This window comes from Cydia pomonella, chromosome 6 (assembly GCF_033807575.1).
Source record: "Cydia pomonella isolate Wapato2018A chromosome 6, ilCydPomo1, whole genome shotgun sequence".
NCBI classification, from domain to species: domain Eukaryota; kingdom Metazoa; phylum Arthropoda; class Insecta; order Lepidoptera; family Tortricidae; genus Cydia; species Cydia pomonella.
In genome coordinates, this window is record NC_084708.1 from 8,345,153 (window position 1) to 8,363,890 (window position 18,738).

At 36.5% G+C, this 18,738-nt stretch overlaps 2 protein-coding genes across 5 annotated transcripts; one reads left to right on the plus strand and one right to left on the minus strand.

The window, feature by feature from the left end:
• The first annotated feature begins 631 nt into the window (after positions 1–631).
• On the plus strand, positions 632–12,589 carry LOC133518860 (protein ref(2)P-like). Of its 4 annotated transcripts, XR_009799544.1 has the most exons (10): positions 632–652; positions 1,255–1,432; positions 2,272–2,433; positions 3,948–4,126; positions 4,399–4,768; positions 5,102–5,449; positions 5,672–5,815; positions 6,770–6,967; positions 10,952–11,018; positions 11,383–11,523. XR_009799544.1 is itself a non-coding variant. In XM_061852607.1 (9 exons), exons 1-9 carry the CDS (start codon positions 647–649, stop codon positions 11,529–11,531), a joined length of 1,734 nt encoding a protein of 577 aa, XP_061708591.1. In that variant the 5' UTR covers positions 632–646; the 3' UTR covers positions 11,532–12,589. The 4 variants fall into 4 exon arrangements, 3 of the variants coding, with proteins under 3 accessions (XP_061708591.1, XP_061708593.1, XP_061708592.1); XM_061852607.1 differs by lacking the exon at positions 10,952–11,018 and having other exon boundaries at positions 11,383–12,589; XM_061852609.1 differs by lacking the exon at positions 10,952–11,018 and having other exon boundaries at positions 6,785–6,967; positions 11,383–12,589.
• Position 12,590: 1 nt separating this feature from the next.
• On the minus strand, positions 12,591–17,137 carry LOC133518861 (exosome complex component RRP42). Its single transcript, XM_061852610.1, has 6 exons — positions 15,943–17,137; positions 15,572–15,768; positions 15,107–15,272; positions 14,364–14,543; positions 13,623–13,843; positions 12,591–12,714 (listed from the first exon to the last, which is right to left on the minus strand). The coding sequence occupies exons 1-6, from the start codon at positions 15,997–15,999 to the stop codon at positions 12,612–12,614; spliced, it is 924 nt and encodes a 307-aa protein (XP_061708594.1). The 5' UTR covers positions 16,000–17,137; the 3' UTR covers positions 12,591–12,611.
• Positions 17,138–18,738: the final 1,601 nt, after the last annotated feature.

Here is an 18,738-nt window from a genome sequence, read left to right on the forward strand (position 1 = left end):
CAGATGATAATTCAGATGCTATTGTTAGTTAAAAAAATCGTCAGATAAGAACGTCAGCTGGTCGTTTGAACAGGTAAAAAAATATCATCTGACACAATATCAATCTGGAGCAATGGTTGTATTGTATGCTTCTTGTACAAGTTTATAAGTATCATAATTAATATCAAATAATTGAAATAATTATAATAAAGTCTAGCAAATCAACTTGTAAGTAAGAAATAATACTTGGAAAGGAAATCGGCCCTTCGCTTTTCAAACTGGCCGCCTCTTAGTACTGAAGAAATAAATTTGATTATTTTTAATTCTATCTAAATCACCTAGATTCCGGGGCAAGGCCAAAGTTTCGTAGTTTCAATCCACGCAATGCAGTTAGCGGTAACTGAGAAAATTAGTTTTAAAACGATTGGCTTTTCATTTATTTTTAATTAATATCTTATTAAAAGCCATGACATAAAACAAGATCATCGGTTTCTATAACATTCACATTTCATACTTGTAAATTATTTGATTCAATTAGTGATAAAAAATTAACGAAATTATAAACATAAACTTTTGTGTAAAGGAGCGACATAAACATGACTTTTTGTTTTGACATTTTAGTTGCACAACTATTGATTATCTCTCGTATTGCGTTCTCCAACATTCTATGTATGTGAGTATTTGATGAATCATAATATTTTGCACCGTATATTTAAGCTCGCGCGCCGCACGACAACAACATTCGCTTTGTGCCGTACTGGAAGACTCACGTTTCTTGTTTGTTTTTACTGATTTTTGTAAACGCCGTGTCTTTTTCAAGTCGATAATTGAAAATTTAATAGTTTTGGTTTTTTCAAATACCTGTTGCGCGCGCATATTTCGACGACTTTGTACGTTTCTTTGCTCTGTTGAAAACATTTTAAAGTCGGTGAATTTAATGGTAAGTTTGGAGTTAAGTGTAGTTATTTGTTTCAAACAACAAAATGGCGCCTCGTATCATAAAGAAAATGGTACCAGTTGCTCTTTAATATAATTTACACTTCACCGTCAGTACTAATTTTGACGCAGTAAGTTTTTTGCAGTGAGTAATCATTGATTTCTCTTTTTATTAATGTTGCATCATTTGTACCTAGTTACTGACAAGGTATAACTTTTTTTTACAATTATTTATTTGTGCAACACCGTCTTTGATGAAACTTCTGAATGTCTAGGTAATCATTATTTTACGTTTCATTACTTTGAAACTTAAAGAAGACATTAATATGACTTTCACAGACAATGGAAGACTTAGTGCAATTCAAGGTGTTCACCTACTGGTCCCAAGACAGCCCCCCAGAGGTGCGCCGTTTCGGGATTGAGAAGAGTGTGGTCACCAGTTTCCACTATTTGAATGCCAAGCTGCAAGATGTCTTCCCCGGACTTAAGGGCAAGGCATACACTGTTATGTGGAAAGGTAATCAAAGTGAATCTAATATAAGATTGTAATCACTTCGTAAAACTGGGCTACCTCAAATTATATTTAATTTCTTGATTCTAGTATAAATAAGTTAAAATGTCTTCATAAAGAACACTTCAGGCAAAACACGGCTAGTACCTTTTCCTGCCATCATTTGTCCAGTGTCCAGTATGATTTTCAATAAAACATTATTGTTATCTAACATTATTTATGCTTTCAGTAGCTACTCATATTATGTCTGGTTGATATGTTTATGTATCTGGTTATACATATTAACCCTATGTACCCTTTATATTCTTTAGATCTGGGTCATTCTAAGTTAAGAGGTAATTGCTGACATGGAAAATGCAACACAACATAAATCTTACAGTTTTTATCTAATTAAAATGTATGTTAGACCTGGATAAAATCTGATCTGAATACTGATTTGTAAAAACTGGATAGGGATGGGCCAGGGGAGAGACGTTTTGCATGTTTGAAGTGCCATTGTGAGAAAACGAAGTTAATTAATGAATTTAAATTAACTGTTCATGAAGGAAATGCAATCTATTAAGGGACACTATTGTAATTTAATTATTGTATAAAGAAATGTATATAAAGTATGGATATGTAACATGGACAATGTTAGTACAGTTATGTCTGATAATATTGATATGAAAAAAGTGCCAAAAATATGTATACACTACCTTAATATATGGGCAATAAAAACGTGTGTACATATTTTTGGCACTTTTTTCGTATCAATATTTTCAGACATGACCTTACCTCTTAACTTAGAATCATCCATCTATTCATAACCATATCTAGATTCTTATCTAGTTTCTCATTTTGTTCAGATGAGGATGGCGATGAAGTTTCCATTTCATCAGATGATGAAATGATGATAGCACTGTCTTCTCTCCAAGGCCACATTTACAAGCTGTCTGTGAAACCTAAAATCCAAGATGCAGGAGACAAGGATGTTGACATCACAATTGCATTTCCGGAGGTCTCTTGCGGTAAGTAATTTTAAAAGCAGATTTCAAAAGATCCACAATTGTCACCTCAATATGACTTCGTAGTCATAAAAATCCTGCCAGAATACAATAAGACATACAATATAGGGTTTACAATATAGTTTGTGCCTAAGGAAAGGGTTAAGATTTGTTATTTTTTTAAATGTATCCTTGTGATCACCGATCGGTACATGTGGCTCCATAAGGTATGTTCCAAAAACTCAATATCCGTTTATCTCTTACATTTGGTAACTTGTCTAAAGACTTGTTTACCCTTTGACTGCCAAAATCGTCAAATGACGCGCGCAACCCAATATCTTTCGGCCATTTTGACAAGATTTAAGAAGACGGTACGGTACGGTAGGCTTGACGTTCAAAGGGTTAAAATCAGTAACTTTGAAGTTGTACTGAGTCATGTAGCATAATGATAAAGCAAAATTGATAGTAGGTACTTATCCTGTAAGGCTAGCAAATAGCTTTACAGTATTTCGATTTGCCCAAAAAGGTCATATTAGTGAAATTTCGGCTTTAACTCAATACAAATAGAAAAAAAATGCAAGTAAGATTTAAAGTTTGATGAACATAAAACCGCTATGGTACGTATACGTATTCCTTTGCGCCAAATACAAGAGATGATGTTGCAGATTTGAAAGTTCTGTTACACATGAATACGTGATTTGGTGAATTTGATCCATAAACTATGAGAATGCTTACGTCATTCTTATTTTAATATGCTAATTTATTTTCCTGTGGCTATTCTCTGTTCTTGTTTTATTTGTGGTAATGTTGTTTGACTACTCAGTTCGATATGAGATCTTTATATCAACAATGCTTAAATAGCATTTATTAATTACTTACATAGTTTATGTTATTACTTTTGGTTAGTCATGCATAATGCACTTGCAACATAATGATTATGACCATTACTGTACTGAGTGCTCGAACTATTTACAATCGCATATTCATCGTAAATTAAATTATACGCGTGGTCAGTGACTTCGAATATCTTCCCTTGAGCTACTAAAGGATTGCTTAACATCTTGTTTTGTTTTCTTGTTTCTATGATTCTTTTTGTTTGTTTACGTACTATATGCAATCACAAATGACACAAACATGACCTTTTGACATCAGTGTCAGAAATCCTCAAAACAGATAGTATGTAATTAAATTTATTTTCATTTAAAATAATATTATAATGATTGGCACCTGATTTTGCCATTTTGATTGACATGTTCTCCAAAGAAAACTTGTCTGGTTATGATTATGAGCGCTTTTGGTATACGTAAACACCTCAACTGCTAGTACAGAACATTGTGTTGGCATAGAAGCTACCCCTGCCTCCCACTTTTATGCAACTATAGAGAATCCAAAACGCCTCGGAATTTTGACATTTCTAAGTGCTGGGAATCAAGGGGATAATATAGTGAATTCTTATTTCTTATTATAAAAGTGATAAGACATTACTTCATTACATTCTGCATAAATAAGACTGTAATATGAAGGTATTTGTTCAACAGGCCTTACAGGCCCCTCCGTGCACCACATCGGCGTGGTTTGCGACAACTGCGAGTCCCCAGTATCCGGTTACCGCTACAAATGCACCGTGTGCGCCGACTTCGATTTATGCTCGCGCTGCGAGGCCGCCGGCAACCATCCGGAGCATTGCATGGTGCGCGTGCCCGCTCCGAGCATGCCGGTTAGTACCTTAATGTTCCTAGGAAGGCCATTTCATGGGTTTTTAGCCCTTATATCTTAGGAATCATCGCGGGTACTTCTGATTAGTACTTTAACGTTAGATGTGTGTTCCATGGGATTGTATTCTTTATGTCTATGGGGCTATGGCCTACCACCTACAATGCATCTATAATTTTTGACTCTAATCAATCCCAATACGAATAATTGTCTGCAAGCTTAACGTCGCGTACCGTCATCGAAAGTTCACGTTTATATTATAAAAAAATTTTACAGCGCGCCATGATCCGAGCGGCGATCAAGCGCTCCCGCCACTTCCTGAAATCCGTCGCTACCAGCGCCGAAGAAGAGTGTCACAAACGCCACCGCCGCGACCGCAGCGCCGAGAAGAAGCGCGACCACCCCCGCGACCACCACCGCGACCGCCGCTCGCGCCCCAGCTGGCTCGACACCTTCGCTACCTACATGAACGAGTTCGCCAACTTGGCCGGCGATATTGACCTTGATACCATGAACAAGGATCAGAAGCAGGAACAGCAGACCCCGCCTAATACGGCCGAGCCGCAACCGAGCACTTCTCAGACACAGTGCCCTTTTAAGCCGGCGATGAGTTGCCCATTCAAACCGACCACTGAAGCCAAGTCAGGTGTGTATTGTAAATATATATGTATTTTCAATTCTTTCTTTTTAAAATTTAGGGGTAATTCAATAAATCACTAATTACTATAATACTTTGTGTATGTATCAGGAAAATAAAATCATTGGACAACAACTCACATAGCGAGTTTTAGGTTCCTGATTGGTCAATGATTCACTGTGTTACAAATATTACTACTTAGAAATAGTATGCGCATCCTCACTAGTTAGCCCTAAGTTTACAGGTTACGCGTAGATCATCCTATTTCGTATGTTGAAGTATGTAACTAAAAACTTATGAGAAATGAGAAATAAATACTATATTTTTACCCCATGCCAACAGACAATACCACACCAAAGCCAACAGAGTGCCCTTTCAAACCGTCCACCACCACAACACCAAACCCTGAGGTTCCCCCATTGAACGTCCCGTCCGGCCTGGACCTCAACTTTCTCCAAACGCTTCTTCAAACCCACTTGGCTAATCTGACTTCTCGTGACCAGAACATGCGAGAGGAGGGTCAAGGTGATAAGAAAACCACTGATGACGCAGAAAGCGTCAAGTCTGATAAAGCCAGCACTTCTGACAGGGTCAGTGTCAAGTCCAATGAGTCTGTGATTTCCAATGACGTGAAAAGGGAGCCGTCTTTGGACAAAGCTGATGACTGGATGATGGTCAATCAGGACAAGGGTATGTATTATTAAATATTTAGTGGACAATAAAGTGTGGCAATAAATATTATATTGAGAACAAAAAAGTATGTGAAAACTATCAAAAGTTATCCCAATTATTTATTTGCTATATATATTCATTAATAATAGTTCAGAGTAGGCAATCTGAATCAACACGTCAATGAATTATTTATAACATTGAACTTTGATCTTTGTTTCTAATCACCACATTTTGGTGCAGATCTGATGGACCTGGCTTATGTGAATGTGAAGCCCACTGCTCCAGAACAGGGGCAGATTGGGTTCAACCTTCCCGAAGAATTCCAGCAACGTGTCAACATCTCCGGTGGTAATTTGTACCCGCCTCTCAATATGGCTACTGCAGGTAATTATAATTTCATCTATGTATGTATGCCCTATGTCATTATAACATCATCAATATTGCGGTCAAAGGGTCAAAATGTATCATATTTCTAATATAGTAAAATATATAAATATATGACATGACATGAATAAATGACATGTTTATTTTCTGTTATTCTATTATACCTACTCGACTTGTCACCTTGTTTATATTTCAGTAATTGTGGTCTTTTTAAGAATTAAGAATCCTTTATTTCATAGTAAAGTAAATTTCATTTTTTCTACATTTCTTGCATATTTTATTCCTGTCTGTGTGCCATTTATTGGCAAAAGGCCTCCTCCAACCTTCTCTATTCCTCTCTATCCTTGGAGGAAAGCCTGCCAAGGACAAAATAAGACCTATCCTTATCTCAGTCACCCTAATATGGAGAAAAAAAAATAGAATTGCTTAAAATTGTGGTCTTACTAAACTTTAAATAGTTTAAATGTATCATTGCTTTGATTCGGTTCATTCACTGATTACGAGTATCATCACTCAGCTCAGTGTTGGCTGAATGTTAATTGCAATTGACGATTAACCATCACAAATTAAACCGTAACGGACGGTTACAGTCTACGGTTCAATTTGTAATGGTTATTGGTCAATTGCATTAACGTTTCGGCCAACACTGATTCAGCCTTTATGATGCATATTACAGAACATAAAAGATTGACAGCATATGTTGATGCTTGCCGAAAAAAGTACAGCTATGTGTAAAGTGTGTAAAAGAATACCTCCTTTACATCAATTTAAGGCGAAAACTATTTGAAACATTTGTAGATTGAGTAGGTAGCTGCCAAGTTACCGCATTAGAAGATTTGCAAAGCAACTAGTTTAACAGAAATCGTCAGCTCACGCCACTCGCTCGAGGCACAATTTTTTCACTGTTGTGTGTTTGTGATATCATACAGTCATTGACCCGATTTTAATATCTAGTATTGAACACTAAAGAAGCTGAGCTGCCCAAGAGCCAGGCTGCCGCGACGCCCGCGCAGCGCGCCCCCGGCCCTGCGGCCGCCGCCGCCGGCCCCACCCCCGCCGGTCCCGCCCCCGCCGGCCCCGCACCCGCCCTCACCCCCGCCGCCGCCGCCGCGCCCACGCAGGCCCCCAAACCGCAGCCGCAGCGTCATCCTTGTAAGTAAATTGGCATTTTATAACCCTTATCTTGGCATTGTAACACCGGTGATACATGGATCATAAAAAACCTAGCAGGTTCACTTTATTACCTGAATCATTCTGGTATAAATATGTCGAGCTGTCCTCCTTTATTATAGTCAAAAATAAAGCACACAAGTTTCAATGTAATTTAATTAGTCATAAGCAACATGGCGCCGTGGAAACCACAGATATCGTTTCGTACTGTGAGTTTGGCACTTATTTCTTAAATTAGTAAATATTTTTTACATAGTCTGCATTAGATTAGGTAGTGCATAAAGTTTTACATAGTGGTCGTATTGAAAAACATTTAATACACAGTATTTTTACATGAAACTGTTATGTATCATATTGATACATCGCCAAGAACTCAGAAAAGTACATGTCAGAGGGATTGTATTACAGTTAATATATTGCCATGTTGTCGTCAAAAGTAGGTTTACATGATTTTTTTAGTTATTTTTTATTTGTGTGGTTACAAGTTTCATGTAAGCTATATCCCATCAAAAACAATACTTGTCAAAAAAACCAAGTCTCGCAACTCAGTTGTTCTGCGGTAAAAAGTTGTGAGATCCATGTAATACCAAGTCGGTTATTAATTTATTCAGTCTCTACTTAAGCGACTTTCTGTCTTAATACGTCCAGTCTCTAAGACCACGATCGTGGTCCATAACAATTGAAAATCAATTGTGTCTGGAATCTCCGTACTCGAAGCATTAAGTTGTTACGTAATAATTAACAGCATCTTATAGTGACGCATATCAATATTAAAATTCTTTAATGTTTTATATAAATATATTGAGACTTGGCCATCGCCTGAAAACACGTGTAAATTCAATCGCCTAAAAACACATGTAAATTTAATTATTTAGTGCGATGGCCAAGTCTCAATATATTTATATAAAACATTAAAGAATTTTAATATTGATATGCGTCACTATAAGCTGCTGTTAATTATTACGTAACAACCTTCTACTTATTGTATATATGTATAAATAAAACATAAAACATCGTTACGAATAAAGCCAATATTGAAAAATTTAACTGAAGACTTGGCTGTATGGGCTTAATTTTCTTTGCGGTCTTTTCTAGATTTTTTAGTTTTTCCTTGATTCATACACCAAACACTACTTATATTCCAAATTTGAAGCTTCTAGGTCTGCTAGAAGTGCCTTAGAATTTTGATGATCGGTGAGTCAGTGAGTGACAAAATTAAGAAATTTGACCCGTTATAATTCTTAAAATACTGGTTCAAATTGAATGAAATTTGAAATATACCGTGTCTTTACAATGCCTGCATGGTTACTGAAAATTCAGTCTTCTAGTTTTATCCACAACGAAGTTACAGGGGGTCGAAAATGGTCTGAATTGCTTCGAGAAAAGGATGGTACGGCCGTGCTTTTTTGCTCGACTTGGTGGGGGCACTGCCGTGCCCCCAGATTTTAGTTAGAGTCAGAAAAAGCTAAGTTGTCAACGATTTTGATAGCCTATCCAGTGCACGTGTTAAGTAAACATCATAATTTCATAGAAGTTTGACGTTTAAAATAACACCTGCACTGTCTAGGCTGGCAAAATCGCTGCCAACTTATTTTGGTATGACTATCATATTACTATATTAAGTACCTTAAAGTTGTTTTTTAACTGTATATTCGTACGCTGTAGATTTATTACTGCGCCGTAGACCTTAGCACAGAAAATTAAATTTAAAGCAAAAATGCTTTCTAAGTTAAAAAAAAAAGTTTTTATTTACTTTTCATTATTTGTTGACTTCCTATTTTCCACAACTTATTGTTAGAGTTTTTTAAAGAACTACGGGATAAAAATTGTCTACCATGTGATGAGTATTCGTGGATATAAATTTATTTTTCCAGGTGTAATAGTAATCTGAAGTTTTACATTGCCTTTTTAAGCAATAAATATTAATTCATATACTCCACATTTTTCTTCTAAAAAGTAGATAACTAGTTTGTCGAGGGATTGGTATTGTATCAAATATGAGACATGATTTTCCGAAACTGGCAATCCCTAGATTTATTTCTTATTTCTTAATAATCTAATATGCTCAATAGGTGATAAAAGAGTAATAGATTGTTTAAATTTAAGATATTTCGAGCCTTAACATAATACAAGAGTTAACTATATAATATACACCACAAACTCATTGCTACTAAGAAGTTACCTTGACAAAACTTCCGTGAGACACAGACGCATTAGATCCAGATTAGCTTGATGGTACCATAATATTGCATTGTCATCTGACTTACATATTGGCATCCGGTTTGGCCTAGTGGGTAGTGACCCTGCCTACGAAGCTGATGGTCCCGGGTTCAAATCCTGGTAAGGGCATTTATTCGTGTGATGAGCATGGATATTTGTTCCTGAGTCATGGGTGTTTTCTATGTATTTAAGTATTTATAAATATTTCTATATTATATATATCGTTGTCTAAGTACCCTCAACACAAGCCTTATTGAGCTTACTGTGGGACTTAGTCAATTTGTGTAATAATGTCCTATAATATTTATTATTTTATTATTATTTTTTACATATGCAAATTTTCAGCTTCATTGGAAGTCGGGAAGTGGATCAAACTTAACTTGCAACATTTGACCCATACAAACATATGTACTTGCATACATATGTAAGTGTACATTGCAAGTTTAAAATGTTAACAACCCAAATCTTATTATTTTAACTTAGTAATTATTATTATTATACCTGAGTTGTCTAGCTGAGATTTGGGCTAGCACCAAGCAATACTTAGAAAATAGGCAAAACAAGTGTCGTTTCAAAAGAAAAATTATGGGTCGTTATTAACTATGTACTGCATTTTAATAAAAGTAAAATGATCTCATATTTAGACCAGGTAGTTAAATCATTACATTACTAAGTGAAGGGGTTTCGATTTAGAAAAAAACTAATTAGGTAGTAAGTCAAGAAAAAAATATCAACAACCAACCAGGTAGGCAGGAAACAAAAATACCAACGAACTAAGTTGTTGGTTAAGAAAAAAAATGGCCAAGAGCATGTCGGGCCATGCTCAGTGTAGGGTTCCGTAGTTGCCCCAATGAACTAATAAAAAAATAACAAGCAAAACGGAACACTCGCAGCGTTTCATACGTCTTTTACTAAGAAGGGGACTTTGCGATAACTCAAAAACAGCTGAACTGATCATGTCCGCTATTTTTTATTGAAAGTCTTTATTATTTCTATCTTAGGCTTAGAACTTTTCAGACGCCCCTCGTACATGGACAAAACATGTTAAATTTTATCACTTCATGAGTCATTAGTATATTGATATGTCACTGATAGCCATCGCAATAACAGGCTATTCGACCTTCAACAGCTAAGATAGATGAACTAGATTCGCTTTGTTCTACTTCTACTGTTTATTTTATTGGCGATACTATTTAATATTTAACACGATCACGATGCTAGTAAAATTCATGATGTTCTTTCACGATTAATTAGTGATTACTAATTTTTTTTTCGAGAGCTCAGTTTCCTTATATCCTTAGTATAATTTATGTATCATCTACAACCACAACAAAACTTCAACTATACTTGTTTTTTTTTTAGCAGTAGAAAGACTGTAAGCGAATTTGACGTGACTTTTTATTCAAAAACAAGTCACAGCATGTAGGTAACAATTATATAACATCATTCATAATTTACATTCTTCTGGTTTCAAAAGTAATAGCTACTTTTTTTTTAGTGTCTTTCAACCTAAAACCTAACCTATCTAGCGGTTATTTTAATTTACAAGGTTAATAAACTGTACTGCAGTTTGGCAGATTAATAGTTTAAGGCTTTTTGTAATCTTCTTTTGATAAAAAAAAAAGTCAACATTGGTTCACCTTTTTTTAATGCAAAAAAATGTAGTTATTAAAAACTTGATGGTTTAAGTTTTGGTGTAAGGTTATCCCGTAATATTGATTATTTATTTATTTTATTCTTCCATAGAACTAGTTACAATTTCCACGGCGTGCCGTTGCATCACGCTGAATAGGGTCCTTATACCGTCGTTTGTGTAAGTCCTATATGTTTGTCATTTGTTCACGCTATTTTCACCCCCCTCCTAACATCGGTTCCTTCATTAAGTATATGAGAGACACTATATGAGATTGTTGGAACTGCTCTGTAAGCACTATTGATTGGTTGTGGGCTGGTTCAGGGCTAGAAATAAATGTCACTGTGATCCTTCCCATTAGCATAATTGTGTATCCTCGGCACACGCCACCGCTCTAAAGGCGTTGGCTAGTCTGCAACAACGGTACTATCCTGCCGCTCATTAAGTAGAATAAAGATTGTTATTTACCCTTTAACGCATACAGACCCAACTAAATGTAATCCTATGATTGATTTATTCATAATATGATTTATTCGTTCCCCAGCGCCGCACATCGAGGCCGCCATCCAACAGATGCTGTCCATGGGCTTCACCAACGACGGAGGCTGGCTCACTCAGCTGCTCGAGAGCAAGGATGGCAACATCGCCGCCGTGCTCGACCTGCTTACCCCTGTCAATCCTAAGCAGAAGTAAAGGGGCCAACTGGGCACCTCCTGTTTATTAGAAATATATAGATCATGTCATTCATGAAGACGCGAGCCTTAACTCGTAATGTCATGTTATTAAAGGTTAGATTTGATAAATCTGCGCGTCATCGTGGATGACACGAACTATAAATTGTCACAGTCAATGGAACATATCGTAAGAGTGACTAGCACAAACACGCCACCATCATAGTGACCCCTCTGAAAAGAGTACATTGTTACCTCCATAACATCAAAATGATTGTTTGAATAATCCATTCGATAAGTAACCGGGAAGTGCCTGAAGGAAGTTAGTGGCGCGACAATAACGCCATAAGAATAATCCCGTATTATTTTAAATAAAATACACATTATCCATAACTTTCTCTGTATCGTCATAATAACGAGATGTTACACTTTAAGTGGATATATTCTAAGAGCATTATTAAATTGGAAATACCCATAAATCTTGATGTCTGGAATTACAGTTTAAAACTGTTTTTAATTATAGATTATACTTGACGTGTATTTATGAAATTATACAATTGAATGTTGTGCAATTACAATTCCATAATGAATGTTATAAAATATAATATAGTAGACATTATATGTAAGGTAAGTACATATACTTGCCTAAGTTAATTCAACGATTACGCTGTATTTATTAGGTTTATTAATATTTTAATTACTTTTGATTCGTAAGGGTATAAGTTAGGTACTCTTTATATTTCTTTACTGTTATATTGAATTTATTGTTTTGATATTCCCTCAATTCAATCGTCTTCTCTTTGATGTTCATAATTCTGGAAATATCAAAAAATTCTAAAATATTATGTAATCTATTGGTGTGTTAAATGGTATAACAACTACGCAGTATACACTACTCTTACTTGCTGTAAATGAACTGGATTTGAATGTGAGGGAAGAAAATATTGGCATGGCCTACAATTCTTGACATGAAAGTATGTGATATCTAAAGTGTGATGTTACTGTTAAGGGTTAATGTTAATTGATTACGAAAATGTATACTTAAATTATAATTAAATAAAGGCATATGGGAAAAAATAAGTTTTTTAAAAACGTAAAGTTTTTATTTGAGAAATCCATAGGAATGTTTTTTCAGGCCGATAGTTTCCTTTCGTTCTCGTAGAAGTGCGTCACCTAAAGCTTCATCTAGAGATTTGGCAGCAATTCTGAAAATAGAACGATATTTATAAAATTCGGCTAATTTAGACTAGCAGCAAATGGTCAAAAAGAAGTAGCTGTTCCACTTCCCTAATGGAAAATAATGAATGTATTTTTTCTGGAGGTCCTGTTTAATTTACGAGCTGATTACAAATCCATGAACTTAGGATTTAGTAATTACAATTTCGGGGTACCATCCTAGTATCTTAGGCCATAGAGAAATAAATTAGCATAGAGTGATCACACCATACATCAGGGCTATAACCGCAAAAATCGAAGTTCGTCTATAAGGGCATTTTTCTCTGCCACTCTAATTACGTTTTAGAGAGAGTAAAAGAGAAAGATTCTCACAATTTGCGAATTTCGGTTTTCGCTGTAGGCCCTGTTTTCTTACCAAAACGGTTATTTTTGTAGTTGACATCTAGCGTCAAGTAGCGGATTTATCAGTACTGTTAATTGACAATAGATGTCGCGACAAACGAAAAGTCTAATGCTCAACAATTTTCAGCTAATATTATAATCGGAACTCTATTTTCAGCGCCTCCTGCTTGTAAGTTGTAAATTGTTGAGCAATACACTTTCCCTCAGTCGCGACACTCGTGACATCTAGTGACAAGTAGCGGTACTGATAAATCCGCTACTTGACGCTAGATGTCGACTACGAAAATAATAACCGTTTTGGTAAGAAAACTGATGTATGGAGTGAGCATTTTATGCTTACTTTTCTCTGTGCTTAGGCGCAAGACTCCTTTGCATTTGATGACTATCATAATTTATAGTGCACTTGCCCTCTTCAGAAGCCTTTAGGGACTGCTAGGAGGTCTCCCTGGAGTCCCTTGTATAATTCTAGCAGTTACCATGCAACGCAAATATAGTAAAAAAAGACCTCCAAACACATCCACGGTTTCGCACTTACATTCCTTGGTTGATGGCATCCTTTAGTGTCTTCGGCGCGACGCTGCCCGGGCCGTTCATGGCTATAGTTGTGCACTTGCCGCCTTCGGGAGCCTCCAGGGCTTCCGCGCTGTAGTGTCGGGGGTTACCCGAGACTCCAACTACGAGGGAGATGACGCTGCAGCTTTCTTCTTCGGCTGATGGGTCTACGACGCATTTGTCTCCGATTTTGCATAATGTTACCTGTAATTGTAATCATGGTATTAATGTTTTAAGCCTAGTTTTGTTAAAGCTGGTGAGCTAATGGAGCGGGGTGAGGTCAGGGGCTAGGGGGAATTGCCGAGTCCGAGGCATTTCTTGATACGTATTAAAACAACTCCATGTGAGTACAGACAAGATAATTTGTTGGTAAAAAAATCCTATTTTTTTTTCACATTCGGTTTTAAAACATTTCAACTTTTAGTCTTAAGTATGCTAATTTTACACCAAAAAATTATATTGGGTCACAGAGGATTAAGAATATTCTCTATGATTGGGTTTAATTAACCCTTCTCCTCATAATCAAAGGGTTTTTTTTCCTTTTGCAACCTGATCCCAAGGATTGTTGCAGTAACCAGTTTTCAGAAAAGTGGCGGTCATATGAATATGACCTTTAAAAAAAAAGATAAATCAAGTCTTAAATAAGTCCTACGATGTTTGCTTTACCCAAATGGGACAATAGTAGTATAAAAAATGTATCCTAAAAGGTAATAATAATATTTACCAAGAGTGGCGCACTTCCAACATCTAACAGTTTACTATCATAGGGATCGTCAGACAGCTGCAAGTCTACATTTCCTCCATCCATCAAAGCTGCCTTTACGAGGGGAATCCTGGTGTTGAACAACGCCGCTTTGACGGCTAGGGAAACTGCATCACACAGGTTGCCACCACTTTCAAGAATCTGGAATTGCGAATGTTTATGAGCTGTGTTAATAGGCGGATTTACACAGAGCGAGCATTCGCTCGAGGCAAGAAATTGGAGGCGAGGGAGGAAAATGCCTCGCGCGTGTGCTTGCGCTGTGTGGACCCGCCTAATGCCATATGGTTTGTCAAAAGGTGTATTCGAAGCTGGCAAATGCGTAGCGTAGCTAAAGCATCATTTGCAAACCTCTCAAGCACTGCACATCTTACTTTAAAATGTATGAGTGCTGTAAGCGGTTCTTTGCAAATATTGGTGAATAACATGCTAATAATTAATCAGACCTGGATGCACCTTCGCATAATATTGGGCATATTTTCTACATAATTGTGTGAAATGAGTACATATGCTTGCTCACTATTTCTATAGATTAAAAAGTACTGAGTGTTACATTACTGATATACAGATGCACCGTAAAATGAAAATTACAGATTGTTCAATGACATTATGGTATAAACAAGAGAGATATCTAGCTTTGTGCTTTATACTGAAACAAAATATATAGACCTTGGGTTTAAAATAATAAACTATCATCAAATTCTTACCAAAACATCAATGTACAACTTCCAACACTGCTTTCCCTCTAAGATAGACAGTTGCTTGAGATCAAATGCTTGTGAGGAGTGATAGGCTCTCTGCATGAGGTTCGCTATGCTGTTAGCAAGCTGTTCTCCTCCCCGACCTTCAAATTCTGGGGTTGCATTTGCTGAGCTAGAATTAAAAATATAATATATATATATGGTATGAGTTGAGGTTTGAACCTGTGATTGAAAGTCGCACACTCTTACAAATAGACTATCAAATGCTTTCCTTTAACTCCTTTTCAAGGCTACTTTTGAACTATAAAATCTATTGTTTTGCATAATGTTCCCAGGATAAATGGGTCTGATAGCAGATAGACAGAAACTGGAATAGGTGTGTGTCTAAACAAAATAATAAAAAAAGAATGCCAACAAATGCCTTCAGTTTTAGGCTTATGGCAGAATGATCCTCATTTGCATACAACTCACCAATCAACAAAGAACTCTATCTTTCCTAAGTCTGGTTTGTCAGGTTTTGGTACATCAATTTCAGTTTTTACACCAACAAGTATATCTGTATTGGCTAAGCGAAGCCTGGCCGATCCACTAGCATGGCTGACTACATCAGTTTCTAACTCCATAGGTCTGTAATCTATGTTTGATCGGCCATCTGAACGATAATCATCCTGCAATAAATGTAAAATAAATACACTCGTTTTACTTCATATATACATCTAATAACTAAACTGTACCCATTGGGCAACGCAAGTAACCGAGCGAGAGAATTCGTTTCTAAGTATTTAATTTAAAGAACTTTTGGTTCATGTTTCGACTAGGTTAGGATTGTTATGAGTACTTACTTGTACGCCGTGAAGAATAAATACTTTTTCCGAAGGACTTAATAATAGATTAGCCATATTCTAATGGAAGAGCACTGGAGTACGGCACAATACAAGGTAATTAAATTAATTACTGAATTTACGCTTGTAAGATAACATAAACAAGTACATGTGAATGTGACAGTTTAGTGATACTGACAGTGACAGTTGACACCTACTGCTAATACTGGGGGCCTACCGCAAAAACCGAAATTCGCATATTGCGGGGATCTTTCTCTTTTACTCTCACTAAGACGTAATTAGAGTGACAGAGAAAAATGCCTGCAATTGACGAATTACGATTTTCCCGGTAGCCGCCCTGACATGAATATATGAATGACATTGGTGCAATATCCAAAATATGGAAGGTGGAGGTAAGGAATGGAATCTCCATGTACCAAAAAGTGTCATCAAAAAACCTTAAATAGGTGGCGCTACAATACCTAAAATACTTGGAAAAAAAGAAATCATAGACAGTGCACTTCACTCCGTCAATAACGCCTAGGTTCTAAGCTACTCTAGCGCGACTCTGGAGAGATTTGGAACTATTATTATAGCTGATAGCTGGACACTTTTGCAACAGTTCTACTATAAGAGATTTCACTCCTTTTAATTCCACACTCCATAATCCAAGACGTTTGTTTGGAATGGTACGAATTAAAAGGTTACAGAATTTCACGCTAGATGACACTATTCGTAGTAGAAATAAATCCTGAATCACGCTGTTAAGATTTTTCTTGGGATAATGACACCAATTATTGACTTCTTAACTGTGCAAATAAAAAAGTCGGCGATAAAAACCACACTTTAGTCTCTAAATTAACCATTTCTGAACCAGTTGTTGATCGGCGTTATATCGGAATGGTCAGCAAACGATAACGCGCAATTTTCTTTTACCTGCCGTTGTTTTGACATCTTTGGATGATATTCCATTGAGAAATTACGAAAGTAATGAAAATATCTAAAAAATAGTTATTTATTTAACAACAAAAAATAGTTGTTTAACCGTTCGTGCTAAATTAATTGATACCCGAACAAGAGAAATATTCTAAAATTGAACCACGATCGTAGCGAGAGTGGTTCTAGAAGTGGAATCTTGAGTTTCAAGGCACGAGGGTTAAACAAACTGCCTTCTTAGAAACACAAAATTTTTCACCAAATCAACGCGAAGAAAATATTAACTACGAAATACCAAAAAATTAAATCAAACCAAACCAAGGTACTAAAAAATCATCATTTAAAAGTCAATTCAAAAGCTAACATAAGGAAACAACTCAAAATTCGCATTTCTTTACTTTGCCCCGCATGTGGATAAAATGCAATTTTCTCATTAGTTTTTGAACACTCAAGACTAAAGAGGGCCTTTACCAGTTGGTGTGATGATTCGATCCGAGCTCAGGGCCTATCTTTAGAAGTACTACTTTGTAACTTTGTATGCAGAAGGAAAACATGTATAGTGTGTATTGTTTTTAAATCAAACTTGTTAATATGATAATTTTAAAATTTGATTAATTGACTGTTTAATAAAATATTAAATTAAGAACAAGATACCGCGCGGACAATCCAAAACACACAGAGGGACCGCGTGAAAAAAAAGCAATCAACAATACACGAAAAACAATCAGAATGTGATAAGGCTTGCCTTCAAAAGACATTATCAGGAACACCGGAAAAAGTCACTGCAACTCTCAAGCGAATCCCGAAATACACAAAGCCACTGTAAACCGTTAGGTACCTACAACCTACCTACTTGCAACAACACCCTGGAGTTCAAGCGATCGTAAGAGCATGTATGAAGAAAATGGTTTCCAAAATCAAAATTAGGGCATTGCTTTGGTGCTTTTCTTGCTACTAAAAATCTTGAATGGCACTATAAAATTGTACATATCTTGAGATACCTAATAACTTTGTTCCCTATCAGTTATTTTACCAGCAATTACATACTTACCCAATTGGATTGCGTGGCTGAGTGTTAAGGAATGTGATACTAGGTTCAGATAGGTAAGTGCAAGAAATATCGCTGCAGCAGTTCATGAACTTAATGAAGATCGCCGATAAATCCGCCGAAACCATCTGCCGCCAGCGACTACATGATTTCAAATAATGAGATTTCATTTATAAAACGATTAATAATAAGCTACTACACTCGTTGCGTAGACAAGATATCATTCGTTGACGCTGCGACGCAGTACCAACAGGCCCAAGCACTCGATTAGGGTAGGACGAGATTGAGTTTTGGCGCCCTTGGTTAAACTTTTTTATACAAATTAAATTTAAAAAATCGGCCAAGAGCATGCACCGTAGTTACATTCAGTCATAATTAAGCGAGTACCTTCGCAACGCTTTGTACGTCTTTTTTACTATTAAAAACCGGCCAAGAGCATGTCGGGCCATGCTCAGTGTAGGTTCCGTAGTTACCCTTCCGTCACAATAAGCTAAACTGTACCCCTAGTGTAAAATTATTCGATATCGAAACGTAACGTCCGCGTTTGCTTTAAGTCTCATTTTGTATGGGAGGCCCCCTGCAAGTCAGTTCTGATTGCACCGTAGTCTATATGGATTTTCGTTTCGATATTTCGCGTTCATTATTGAGCGCCGGGCCACTCGGAATTTTTTTTTTCTAGATTTTTTTTCCGCATTTGCCATTTTGGCGCCCCCCTACCATTTGGCGCCTAGAGCGGCATCGGCACCTCCACTCGCTCTATCCTAGATCCGGCCCTGTGTATCAAGTTTTTCAGTTGTTTTCGATAGTTCTAGTAAATGTCATCTTTATTTCTC

Coding starts and splice junctions, on each gene's coding strand:
- LOC133518861 (XM_061852610.1), bottom strand. CDS start 15,999: ATGGCTAATCTATTATTAAGTCCTTCGGAAAAAGTATTTATTCTTCAC. Junction 13,844..14,363: donor TTGGAAGTGCGCCACTCTTG/GTAAATATTATT, acceptor TTACAATTACAG/GTAACATTATGCAAAATCGG. Junction 12,715..13,622: donor GATGCCATCAACCAAGGAAT/GTAAGTGCGAAA, acceptor TTCTATTTTCAG/AATTGCTGCCAAATCTCTAG.
- LOC133518860 (XM_061852607.1), top strand. Junction 2,434..3,947: donor ATTTCCGGAGGTCTCTTGCG/GTAAGTAATTTT, acceptor TTTGTTCAACAG/GCCTTACAGGCCCCTCCGTG. Junction 5,816..6,769: donor TCTCAATATGGCTACTGCAG/GTAATTATAATT, acceptor TTTAATATCTAG/TATTGAACACTAAAGAAGCT.